Genomic DNA, 12071 nt, shown 5'->3' with positions numbered 1-12071 from the left:
CTCGGCTCGTGGGCGTGCTCCCAGCCCCCTGCCCTGAGCGGCTCATGGCAGAGGGCTGGAAGGAATATGTCCTGTTGCACCCCCTTCCCCAAGGCCCCGTCCCTACCTCTTCTCTGCCTCCTTTACCCAGGGCCGGCTTTAGCAAGGGGCCGTGGGACTGCGGCGCGCCAGCTGGAGCTCCGGCCGGGAAAGCGGGGGCGTGGGGCTTTTGCGGAGCAGCGAACACGCTGCCACTCCTCCCCCTCCCTTTGCAAGGGCCGGCGCAGGGAAGGAGAGGAGGAGGGGCAGGAAAGCAGGCTGCACCATGGCTGGGGGAAGTGGGGAGCTTGGCTGCTGCAGGACGAAGCTTCTGCCTCCTGCCCTAGCAGGGGAGAGTGGTGGGCAGGGGGGTGGGTGCAGCTGGGGGTCGGAACCGTGGCAGGCAGCCACGTGCCATTCAAAATCGGCTCGTGTGCCGTGTTTGGCACACGTGCCGTAGGTTGCTGACCCCTGGGCTAGTGTAATGCCAACAGACCCCGCTCGGCAGTGGGTGGGATCGAACCCGGGACCTCTGAAGCTTAGTGTATGAGCCTCTACTGCATGAGCTAAAAGCCAGATGGCTCTTAGCTAAGGCTATAGCAGACTCATTAATGCACTGCTACAGACTAGGGACCAAGTGGCTAGTAGCCCTGAAAGGCAGCAGTTCTGCAGAAAAGGACCCAGGGGTTACAGTGGATGAGAAGCTAGATATGAGTCAACAGTGTGCCCTTGTTGCAAAGAGGGCTAGCCACATTTTGGGCTGTGTAAGTAGGAGCATTGCCAGCAGAACGAGGGATGTGATCATTCCCCTTTATTCGACATTGGTGAGGCCTCATCTGGAGTAGTGTGTCCAGTTTTGGGTCCCACACTACAAGAAGGATGTGGAAAAATTGGAAAGAGTCCAGCGGAGGACAACAAAAATGATCAGGGGTCTGGAGCACATGACTTACAAGGAGAGGCTGAGGGAACTGGGATTGTTTAGTCTGTAGAAGAGAAGAGTGAGGGGGGATTTGATAGCAGCTTTAAACTATCTGAAAGGGGGTTCCAAAGAGGATGGATCTAGACTGTTCTCAGTGGTGGCAGATGACAGAACAAGGAGCAATGGTCTCAAGTTGCAATGGGGGAGGTTTAGGTTGGATATTAGGAAAAACTTTTTCACTAGGAGGGTGGTGAAGCACTGGAATGGGTTACCTAGGGAGGTGGTGGAATCTCCTTCCTTAGAGGTTTTTAAGGTCAGGCTTGACAAAGCCCTGGCTGGGATGATTTAGTTGGGGATTGGTCCTGCTTTGAGCAGGGGGTTGGACTAGATGACCTCCTGAGGTCCCTTCCAACCCTGATATTCTATGATTCTATGAATCTCTAGATGGTCTAGGTGCCACTAGAGGGGGAACAGAGCACCATATCAAGCAGGCCTGGGTGACACCATGTCCACCCTCCCAGGGCTCTCCCCAGGTCAGCGACAATGCGTACATGGGTAGGGCAGTGTCCTGCAATTGTCCACACTGCGGATAAAGAGGCCGGGAAGCCTCGGTCTGTCGGTCTGGCACTAGACAGCACGCCTACAGTAGGAAGGACCTAGAATGCCATCCCTGTCTCTCATACTGGCCAGAGCCAGACATCCCCGATACCACGAAACCCTCAGCTCACAACTCCCCCGCAGAGTCTCTTCAGAAGCTCATTGTCTGCTGCACCAGGAAGCACCCGGCACTTGAGAGAGGAACAAGATTTGGAGGGCAACTAACAGACGGCCCAGCTTGGAGAGGTGGGGCTGCAAAGGGGGCGAGTGCCAGCTAATCCAGGGCACTAGAGCCGCCTGCCACTGACCAGCACAGGGTAGGGTAGTTTGCATCCCCAGATGTCTAGGGCTGGGGGTCTGTGTATCAGGGCAGGGGGCCCAGTCTGACCCAGTCACCCAGGAGAAGGTCCCACAGATTGGGCCTAGTGCTGGGGATTCTGGACGCCTCAGGAGCACCGACTGGATTCCACGTGGGTCTGGGCAGGCTCAGCTCTTCCCAGCTCCTGGCTACCTCAACCCCCTTCTGCATAAGAGCAGCAGGGCAGACACCAAGCAGAAGCCTGAGGACTAAGCCGCCGAGTCCCAAGCCACGGCTCAGCGAGATGCTCTGAGCAGCAGGCAGCCCGCCTCCCTCCAGCGCGTGCCCCACGGCGAGGTCCGGCGGGCCCAGGACTCGTGCACGTACCGATAGGTGACGGCTTGAAGCGCCCGGCAGTAGCAGCTGGCCAGCCAGAGGGAGCGATCTGTCAGGATGTTGGGGCAGTGTGAAATCCGCAGGATGAGCAAGTTCCCGCCCGTGGCCTTCAGCAAGGACTCCAGCCCAGCTTCGAGGCAGCCCCTGAGGAGACGGAACCAGCGGGGAAGGGGGAGAGAGAGAACTCAGCAGCGGCAGCGCTCACTGCTACCCCTGCTCTCAAAGGGCAACGTGGGAAACGTAGCCCGGAAAGTCCAGTGGCCAGGCCAGAGAGCAGCTGCTGGGAGGAAAGGTGGAGCCCCGTTCCTTGGGACACTTCACCCGGGACTGAGAAAAAGCCACAAGGAGCAGCCCTGCCCTGGCCAGGGGCATGGACTAGAGACCAGGGATTTCAATGGAAATTAGCTGCTGAAGTACCTTTGAGGATCCAGGCCTAGACGACATAGTTCGCTCCCACCCGTCAGTGCAGCCATGCTGCGATGAAGGCCACCTCCTCTTTCTCAGCCTTGCTCGTCACATTTGGTTCGGGTGGCGGGGGCCCAGGCCAGGCAACGTACGCGGGTGTTCCCCCTCCCTCGCCCTGTCTGCCTGACCCAGACTCGTGCAATACCAAAGGCAGATCCAGACCCCACAGGAAGGGTCTCAAGCACCCTGGATTAGTATGGGTGATAGATTTGCTCCTTCTTCCTTCCCCTGCCTCATTGCAGGCTGTTTCTCCTCCATCCTCGCCTTTCCCACTCCTCTTCTCCCATCCCAAGACGTCCTGGAGGCAGGTCACTAGCACCCTCACCCAGGCTGCAGACAAACACCACCGAGGTCTCATTGACCTCCGCTACACGGATCTAAGACTGGCCTTTACCGACCCTCCATCAAACCTGTCCCCCAGTCCTGCCTCCACCATCCCAGCCCATCCCCGGCCGGCTCTGTGCCCTTCAAGCCCAGCTTTGTTCAGACAAATACCATAGCAAACATCCCCAGCTCCTGCCAGCAGGAGTTTCAGTCCTGCCCGGCAATGGAGTATTAACAGTGGGGGGACACTAGTATTTTGGATGAGTAGGGACTGCATTTCTGATAGCGACCAAAGCACTAAAGGAGGGGTTCTCAACCGTGGCTGGGGGCCACCCTGCCTGTTCTGTACCAGTCAATGAGAAGGGGTTCCCAAGGGTTCCGCAGAGGTACTGGGATGGGAATGGGGGCTCTGGTATGGAAGAGGCTGAGATCCACCAGCACTAAGCAATCCCAGGGACAGGAATCAAAGCACTGATAACTGGGGGTCTCTTCAGGGCAGGAGCCCTTGTAGCTTGGAAGCTTATTAACATTCTTCCAGTGGAGCATTAAATGGACAAGCCAGAGCTACCGCAGCAGTGATGTCTCTATGGGACAACAGAGACCCGGGGATTAAAAGGTCAGCGACGCTGCCCGTGTTGGCAAATGAGCTCCTTATGGAAACGGATGGATTGGCTACGGAGGTGGAAAGGGGAGCGTCTCGTGGGGACTCACCGGGTGCTTTTCATGTACTCCTCCTTGCTCTCCTTCTTCCCTCTCAGCCGTGGCTTGAGGTTCTGCAGTGTGAGGGAGTGCGTCTGGGTGCACCATTGCGACAGCATGCCCAGGAACTGCAGGGGGAAGCCAGACCCACCCCCGGTGAGAAAGAGACACGCACCGGGACAGGAGAACCTGCAACCAGGAGAGACAGCACCAGCCTCTCCCCCTGCCCCTGGGTGGGGATGGTGGGGCCAGAGCACCACTCGCACACACGCGCTCATGCACAGGGTGTGTCTACGCTGCAAACAAACACCTGGTCCCCTGTGGCACCAAGTCCCAACGTTCCGGTTGCAAGGCTAAAAATAGCAGCGTAGACATTCCCGGTCGGGCCGGAGCCTGGGCTCTGAAACCTGTCGAAGGGGGAAGATTCAGCCCAAGCCGGAACGTCTACCCTGCTGTTTTTAACCCCGCAGCCCCAGGCTCTGAGACTCGGTGCTGTGGGTTTTTCTTTGCAGCGTGGCCGTATCCATAGAGGGAGAGGTGCACATGCTCTCAGCTGTCACTGAAGACCTTGGAGATAGCAGCCCCAAACAACATGCACCAACACACACACACAGCTGCCATCACAGACCTTGGAGACAGGCCCAGAGGAAAACACACATGTACAGCTACATCGCTGCACACACACCAACCAAAGGGTTTGTTTGGTAAATGAAAACGTTTCAGCTATGGGAAAAACCCGGTTTTCATGTATTAAAAAATATCCATCCCGATTTCGACAGAAAACCGGGGCTCAGAAAGGAAGGGCGGGGCTGCGTTAGCCCCTAAGAAATGGGCCCTGCACTGCTGCCCTCTCTGATGTTTCTGTGGGCCCGGCTCTGCCCCGGAAAGTTCCCTGTGGGGCCTGGCTGGAGCCCCATGGCTGGCTGGAGCCCCATGGCTGGCTGGCCCTTTACCTTCGATGACACCCTGGCGTTCTCCAGCAGCACCCGGGTCCACACGGCAGGGTGGCGCGCCACGAATTTCCAGTCCTTGCAGACCTCGGCAGCCTTCAGCAGGGTCTTGGTGTCGAGGTAGGTGAAGATGCAGAAGAGAGCAGCTCGCATCTTGAGGATCTCCGGGCTGATCACCTCGTTGGAGCGGGACGGGCTGCCTCTCTCGGGCCGGATGGCCTTCCCGCCGCCCCCCTCAGACCTGGCTGTGTGACAAACACCATCAGCGGGGGCATTGTGTGGGGAGTGGGGGACAATACAGGAGAGCGGCTGCAGGGCAGGGGTGGAGTTTGTGGATAAAGTTTTCCCAGGTGTTTAACAGCTCCCTGTGCCTCAGCGTGCGTTCAAAATAATATCCCTTCACCCTCTTCTAGCACCTTCCCTCTGGGGATCCCGGAATATTTTATAAACAACAACAGATGTCCTGGCAGTTTGGTCTGTATCGCTATCCCCATTTGAACAAGGGGGAAACTGAGGCACGGAGTGGTGCAGTGACTTGCCGAAGGTCAAAGAGAACAACGGAACCCAGGAGTCCTGAATCCCAGCCTCCCACCACCCTGGGAATGGAACCCAGGAGTCCTGAATCCCAGTCTGTCCCCTCCCCACCATGAATGGAATCAAGGAGTCCTGAGTGCCAGCCCCACCCCCTTCTCAGGAATAGAACCCAGGAGTCCTGAACCTCAGCAACCTCCCCACAAATGGAACCAGGAGTCCTGAATCCCAGTCAGCTCCCCACCCCCCCAGGAAAGGAACCCAGGAGTCCGGAATTCCAGTCGGCCCTATCCTGCCCAAGGAATGGAACCAGGAGTCCACTTCTGTCCCTCCATGAAAGCAGTAGGGTATGCCAGCTGGCCCCCACCCTGCCCCACCATGGGCCTCAACCTCAGCCAGGGGCGGCTCCTCCCACAGCGAGAGGCTAGTTCGTTTTCCAGGCTCACCCCGGGTTGCAACCAACGTGCCGGGGGGGCAAAGGTGCGGGCAGTTCTTGCAGCGCAGACCCGGAGCCGAAGTATGACCCCTTCCCCCCGCAACTCATCTCACTCAAGCCGCGAGCGAACCGGGCTGGGGTTTAGATCTGGGGTGAAGCCATGAAATGCGTCCTCTGCTTTTATCGACCCCCCGGCCCATCCTCCTCGTCCCTGGCAGAGAGGGCCTGGCTAGTGCGGGTACTGTGCCAAGCACATCTCCCACTGAGGGGAGACCCCGGGCCATTTCGTAGACCTGGTGTAATCAATCGCAACTCCAGTGGCCTAAACGGAGTGGCAACTGCTTACACGGGCTCTGAATCCGGCCTCGTGTCCCAGCGTTAGCTCTGATGGCCTGGACCCCCCTCAATCGTCCCCTAACACACTTTGGATGTGCAAGAAAAAACATTCCTGATGCCCCGGCTTGTAGTGTTTTAGCTGCTCCATCGCCATGGTAACCGAGTTCACCTCCCTGGCAGAATGGGGTTGAAAAAGCCAGGGCTCTGATTTACAATGCTAACACCTCACATTCCCTGAGAGGGCCTCTCTCATCCGGGAGACTCCTGCCCACGCTCTCTAAATCACGTCACTCAGCCCCGACGTGCAGCTAGTTCTGGGGCGGAGCACAGCAGCTGCTTAGCGGCATGCCACTATAGTCTGGGACATCCTGTGTTAGGCAGGAGGTCAGACTAGATGATGGGGACGGACCCTTCTGGTCTGTGAAGAGGTGAAGAAGAGCGCTGTGTCTTGCGGAAGCTGCAGGGGGAACGGAAGGAGGCAGAACGTAATTATGGGGATTCGTGTCGTTTTTATGGAAAGCGCCAGGGGACCTTTAACAACCACAAAGGGGTAGGAATATTGGCATTGCTGGCCTGGATCCAGCCCAGGGTCCATCTAGATCACGGTCTCCAACAGTCACCGCCTCCAGCTGCTTTAGAGGAAGGCGTAAGAACCCAACGTAGCAGATGTGAGATAATCTGCCCCAAGAAAGGTCTTGTCCTGGTCTCTAATAGCCCTGAAGCAGGAGGTCTAATATCTCTTCCAGTGTTTTTATCATTAGTTATGCAAGGTCTGGACATTCCCACTAGCCATATCCCTCTTTGCAATTTGCTAAATTCTTGACTTTCTATCAATCCATGGGGCGGCCTCAGCCGGAGACCATGTACAGCCCAATCTCCCTTCTCGAGGGCAGGGATCATTTTATAGACTTTTATCCAGTCTCCTCCTATTCGTCATCTTTCTCAAGTAACAGTCCCATATTTTTCCAGGCCCTTGATCGTTCTGGTCACCCTTCTCTGACCCCCTCCAATTCTGCAATCTCTGGTGTGAAGTGGAGCGCCCAGCCCTGCACCCAGTCTCCAGATGAGGCCGCCCCATTGATTTGGAGAAAGGCATTGGAATATTTTCCGTGTTATTCTCCACCCCACTCCTGCTTCATCCCATGGTCTTGGTTGTGATTTTTGGCTGCAGCGGCACGTCAAGCAGAGGTTTTCACTGAGCTGCCCGCAATGGTGCTCAGGTCCGTTACAAGAGCAGGTACAATCCATTGAGTAGCTTAATGTGCATTACTTCGGAGCTCGGTTTTCCATCTCCCCCAGGCACCAGTACCCCCAATCCTTCATCAGGCTGGAGGTGCAGGGTTCAGAGGGAAGAGCACCACTTACTGAACTGTCACCACCACTGCCGGGGTTTCCCAGCCAACTGTGGGTCAGGGTCGCCCCTATGTCCGGGCAATGGGGTTCCCCTCACCACCGGGATGGAGACTCACCCATCAGCCTGCAGCTGTTGAGGGGCCTCGCCAGGTTCGCCTCCGGTGGGATCCGGGGGTCCTGTTCCCACACCTCGGCCTCCGACTCGGTCGTCCTGGAGCCCACGTCCGAGACGTCCCCCTCCTCCCCCTCGGTGCTGTTGCGGTACGGCCTGCGGTGCCAGTTCTGGATGGCCTGCCTCCGGAGGCCCGAGCTGCGGGCCGCCGCAGGCCGCTCGAAGCCGCCGTCCACGCCCCGGCTCTGCCCGCCGTGGTAGGGGTGCCCGTCGGCGTTCTCCTCCGGCTGGTACAGCTCGGCGCCATCGCTCTCGTAGCAGCCCGAGCTCTGGGAGACGGCCTTCACCCGGCTGGAGGCCCTGCGGGGATATGCAGCCATGAGGGGGTGCGGTGGGGAACTGGATCCAGAGCTCCAGGGATGGTGGGGTGGCCGCGCACCCCAAACCCCAAAGTCCTGCTTACAGAAGAGCCCCGTTTATTTCAGGCACCTGGAGGGGTCTCTGTATCTCGCTGGCGAAGACGTGGCTAGGGGATAGCTCATCTGGAGCGGGCAGGGCTAGCAGTGTCCCATCAGATGCTCCCAGCCTGCAACTTCCCTGAGTTTCTAGGACAGTTTGCCTAAAGCCGCCTGACATTCCCCCACCTGGCACTGGGGGGCCCCCAGGCCTACAAGGCAGCCGGCCCTTTGCAGCAGGTGGTGAAGAGGCCAGCCGATTAGCTGGAGAGAAGTCAGGCTCGGGGCCAGCCTGGGAGGCATGAACCTGGTTTAACTGGGACTTCATTAAAACAGAGGTTGTGCTGCATTTGGTTCCTCTAGTTCCCTGCCCCATAGGGCATGTCTACACTGTGATCACAGGGCGTGAGTGCGGCTCAGTTTTCATCTCCCTAGCCTGGCTCCTGGAGCAGGGAAGCCAGGGCAACCCGCGCTTCAGCATGGGCCACCTGGAACCCTGGGTAGTTCCTGGTGGGACTCACCCGTGCTAAAGGCTGCGGCCAGTAGCTGGACTAGCCAGGCTCCATCTACACAAACGGCTGTCACGCCCTGTGGTCACAGTGCAGACAGAGCCAGAGAGGGCGGCGGTGGGCTCTAGACAGCACTTCCCAGAAATCAGCCATTTGCAGGACAGGCAACGAGGAGAAAGCGAGCACCTGGCCAGTCCATACTGTAGCTCCAGGGAATTTGAGGGGGATACCTAGTCTAGGATAAAGGGCTCAACTCCCCTTAACGCTCCCATGCTTACAAAGAGTGAGTGGGCCAAACCCATCTCTGGGGTAATGCCACTAAATCAAGAGAGTTACGTTAGGGAGGAATCTACCTCCGTATGGCAAAAAGATGCACTGCCAGCTATTTTAATATACATTAGGTTCTGCTTAATAGCAACCCGAATATGGACAACTCCCGGTTAACAACAACATTCTGCAGGGAACCAGTCCCATCCCAGTGACTTTAAAGTTCCTGGGATTCGGCTAGCGGCATGCACTTACTAGCAGCACTTTGTGGAAGAAAGGTCCCACCGGCAGGCAGGCTTGCAAGGCTGCAGCCGGTGAAAGGAGTGCTGGGATGTGCCTTACTTGCCTGCGGCCGGTGCTCAGCATGTCCTGGAGCTTCCTCCGGGGCTGCAGCCCCGCAAACCTGCCTGCGCACAGGACTGCACAGGAGTTAAGGGGCTGTGAGGGGAGGCTGTGGGCAAGGCAGTAGCGGGGAGAGAGGCTGCTGCAGCCTGGGTGCTAGAGCTGCATATCTCTCCCTGCACTCTGCCACGAGGCTGCACCCAGGGAAGGAAATGCTGGGACGTGCTGAGCCGTGACCCCCAGGGAGGGGTTCCCGGACAGCTCTGTGGGGTCCCGAGCTCCCCTGCTTCCTCTAGAAAGCCCAGGCCTCTGGGCTGCAGCCCCCATTGCTGCCCTGCCTGGATACAGGTTGGCAGGGCAGCAGCCAGGGATGGCACAGCCCAGCACTTCCCTCCCTGGCTGCAGCCTCATAAATCTGCCTTCACTCATTGGCAGCCGTCAGATAACGGCAACTTTCTGCTGGCAACCGAGGGATCGGTAATGAGCGGAATCCACTGCATTTAAAAAGATCTGAGCGGACAGTCAGTCCTAGAGCGAGAGCCAGTGAACTGAGTGTCCTGTTGTCTCTCTCTCATTCCCGACACCCGAGACAATGGGAACCGCCTCTCCTGCTGGTACCTGGGGTCACCCGCTTAATAGAGCTGAAAGCGCAGATCTCAGAGACCAGCCCCAGCTGGGGCTTGGGCGGAAAAGTCCGTTCTTCCAGCTATACCGTTCCATTAAACCTTTCAGAGACACCACCGTGATTCAGATGCAACTTCAGCCTCACGTCTGGGTCAAATGCACCTTAACTGCTTGGAAACACACTATCAAAGGAGGCCGGATGTCAAAACGTCCCTGTCCTGTTCTAGTAAAGATTTCTGCAGCCCATTCTTACACCTTGGTGCTTCCCACAAGATCACAGGGAGAGAGGAGAAGAATCAACCCACCCACCTATCCCGGTTCCTTCAGATCTCTGACTTCAAAGCATTTCTACAACTCAACATGGCAAACAGCTTGAGATCAGTTATACAGACACGTCCAGCTGTGACATTCCCCCCCACCCTCCAAAGGACCGGGCAGACCTGCAGCCACCCAGGTCCAAGTTTGAAAGAAAAGGAAAGGCAGATCAAAAGGAAAAAAAACGCCATCCTTCATGCTACTCCGACTGGCTGTGAACCTGGGAAGGCTCAGCACATGCAAAGAAGCAGAATTTCAGGCTGTCGCAGAAGACAGTTTCTGGGTGGGCATTTGCCAGCCGCCGGCAGAGAATTCCACTGGAAAGGAACCACAGGCTTCTTCCACGCCCTAGGGACCACCAGCAAAACCCACTCAGCCAGCCCCCGTCTGTGGAGAGGATATGAGCCAGGAGTTGCCCATGCTGTGTGGGCGCACGTACATGGACGACATAGGCACTGATCCAGGCCCAGCCCTGTTTCATGCTGGGAAAGGCTCCCCTATGGGAAAAGGACGCTGGGCAAAAGACAAGGCCAAGGTGTATGGAGATTGCTTACCCAGTGCTAGAGGACGATCTCTGATTGGACTCCACATAGGAGCTGTGGGCAGCTGCCCCGGGGCCGGCGTGCCTGTCCCTCTGGGACGAAAGGAAGGAAGAAAAGGAGACCAGACACTGAAAGCCTTTCAGACTCATTCAATGAGGGAAAAGCCAGTTGGCTAAAGCCTCCCCCAGGGGATAACCTGACTGACTGCGTGTGGACATGCCAGGCACTGAGAGCTGACACTGGTGTAATAGCTCCTTGGCCAGCTGTGCCATATGGGCCAACAGGGTCGGTTCCAGCCCCGGCACAACTCCCCACCCACCTTGGACTCTGCTCCCCAGTCCAAAGATGCAGGATGAGACCAACAAAACCTCCCATTTATACAGCGCCTTGCACTTTACAGGCTGGGCTTAACTTGCCCTTGAAATGTGGCCACTTCTGGGGTGGACTGTGCATGCTATTGTGCCCCAAGAGCACTACACAGAAAGGGGGATTGACGAGCAAATTGGCCCCTCCCCAAAATCCACTTTTTTTTTTTCTTAACATTGAAGATTGTTCCCCTAGGTTAGAAATTGTGGGCAGAGCCTGGGGCTAACAGCCCTGCTCTAGCAAGAGCACTAGGGGAGCTTTTAATAGTAGATACGTTGGGATGGAAGGGACCTCAAGAGGTCAACTAGTCCACTGCGCCAGTCTCCTCAAGTAGCGATGGGACAGTGGCTCAGTACTGAATCAGTGGCCTCTCATGAACCACCACCACCCGCCAGTCCCAGAACAACATTTTCCACGGTGGTCTCCCATCCAACCATCAATCCCACTCAATGTTGCTTAGCTTGCAATACAAGCAGCCCTTACTACACAATCGCACAGATGGGAGCGATAAGGCTGGCAAAAGCACCCAGGGAGGAAGGTGGCTTCCCATAGAGCATGGCAAGCAACAGACACAATCGGCCCGACGCTAAGGGGAGATACCGGTCTGCTGGCGCCCTTGGAGCCGGGCACGCTGCACCGTCCCAGGCTGCCGTTGGGGGTGGTGCTGCAACTGCTGCTTATAATCTGGAGCTGCTTCTCCGCCCGGTCGGCCCGGTCCAGGAGCTCCTCGATGAACTGCTGCAGACGCACCTTGGCGTTGGCCTCGCGGGCCGCCGTCTCCTTGAGGAACTGGTCTATCTGGACGACCTCCCTGGTGCAGGGGAGACAGCGAGAGGCAGAGGTGAAAACGTAGTCAGGCCGTCCTTCCCCCGGTGGATCCCGCCGCCCTCCGCCACACGGCAGCTCGCAAAGCTCTGGGAACCAGGGGAGTATCACCAGCCCTGTTGGAACGACCAGGAAACTGAGGCACAAAGGTTAGTGGTCTGATTTCCAGAGATGCCAAGCCCCTGCTGCCTCCCACCCTCCATCAGCCTCATCCCATTACCCATAACCCCACCCCAACCCTGTCCCTTGGCCCACCGCATCATATAACCCACCCCACCCAACCTCCTCCCACCCTGATCCCCTTCAAGCTTTGCCCCACATGCCCTGCACCAGTTCATAGAATCATAGAATATCAGGGTTGGAAGGGACCTCAGGAGGTCATCTAGTCCAAC

The 12071-nt window shown here is 57.4% G+C and overlaps 1 protein-coding gene across 1 annotated transcript in view; it reads right to left on the bottom strand.

Moving 5' to 3' along the window:
• The window catches only part of FBXO41 (F-box protein 41), a 37632-nt gene that overhangs the window by 17200 nt on the left and 8361 nt on the right, over positions 1-12071 (bottom strand). Inside the window, exons 2-7 of the mRNA XM_034772894.1 lie at positions 11455-11665; positions 10501-10580; positions 7439-7794; positions 4670-4911; positions 3729-3844; positions 2220-2372 (exon numbers count right to left, since the gene is read on the bottom strand). Coding sequence (XP_034628785.1) covers positions 2220-2372; positions 3729-3844; positions 4670-4911; positions 7439-7794; positions 10501-10580; positions 11455-11665 — 1158 coding nt within the window. The remainder of the gene's footprint in view (positions 1-2219; positions 2373-3728; positions 3845-4669; positions 4912-7438; positions 7795-10500; positions 10581-11454; positions 11666-12071) is intronic.

This window comes from Trachemys scripta, chromosome 5 (assembly GCF_013100865.1).
Source record: "Trachemys scripta elegans isolate TJP31775 chromosome 5, CAS_Tse_1.0, whole genome shotgun sequence".
Taxonomy (NCBI): Eukaryota; Metazoa; Chordata; order Testudines; family Emydidae; genus Trachemys; species Trachemys scripta.
Note: the sequence above shows the minus strand (reverse complement) of the source record. Positions and strands in the feature narration are given on the sequence as shown.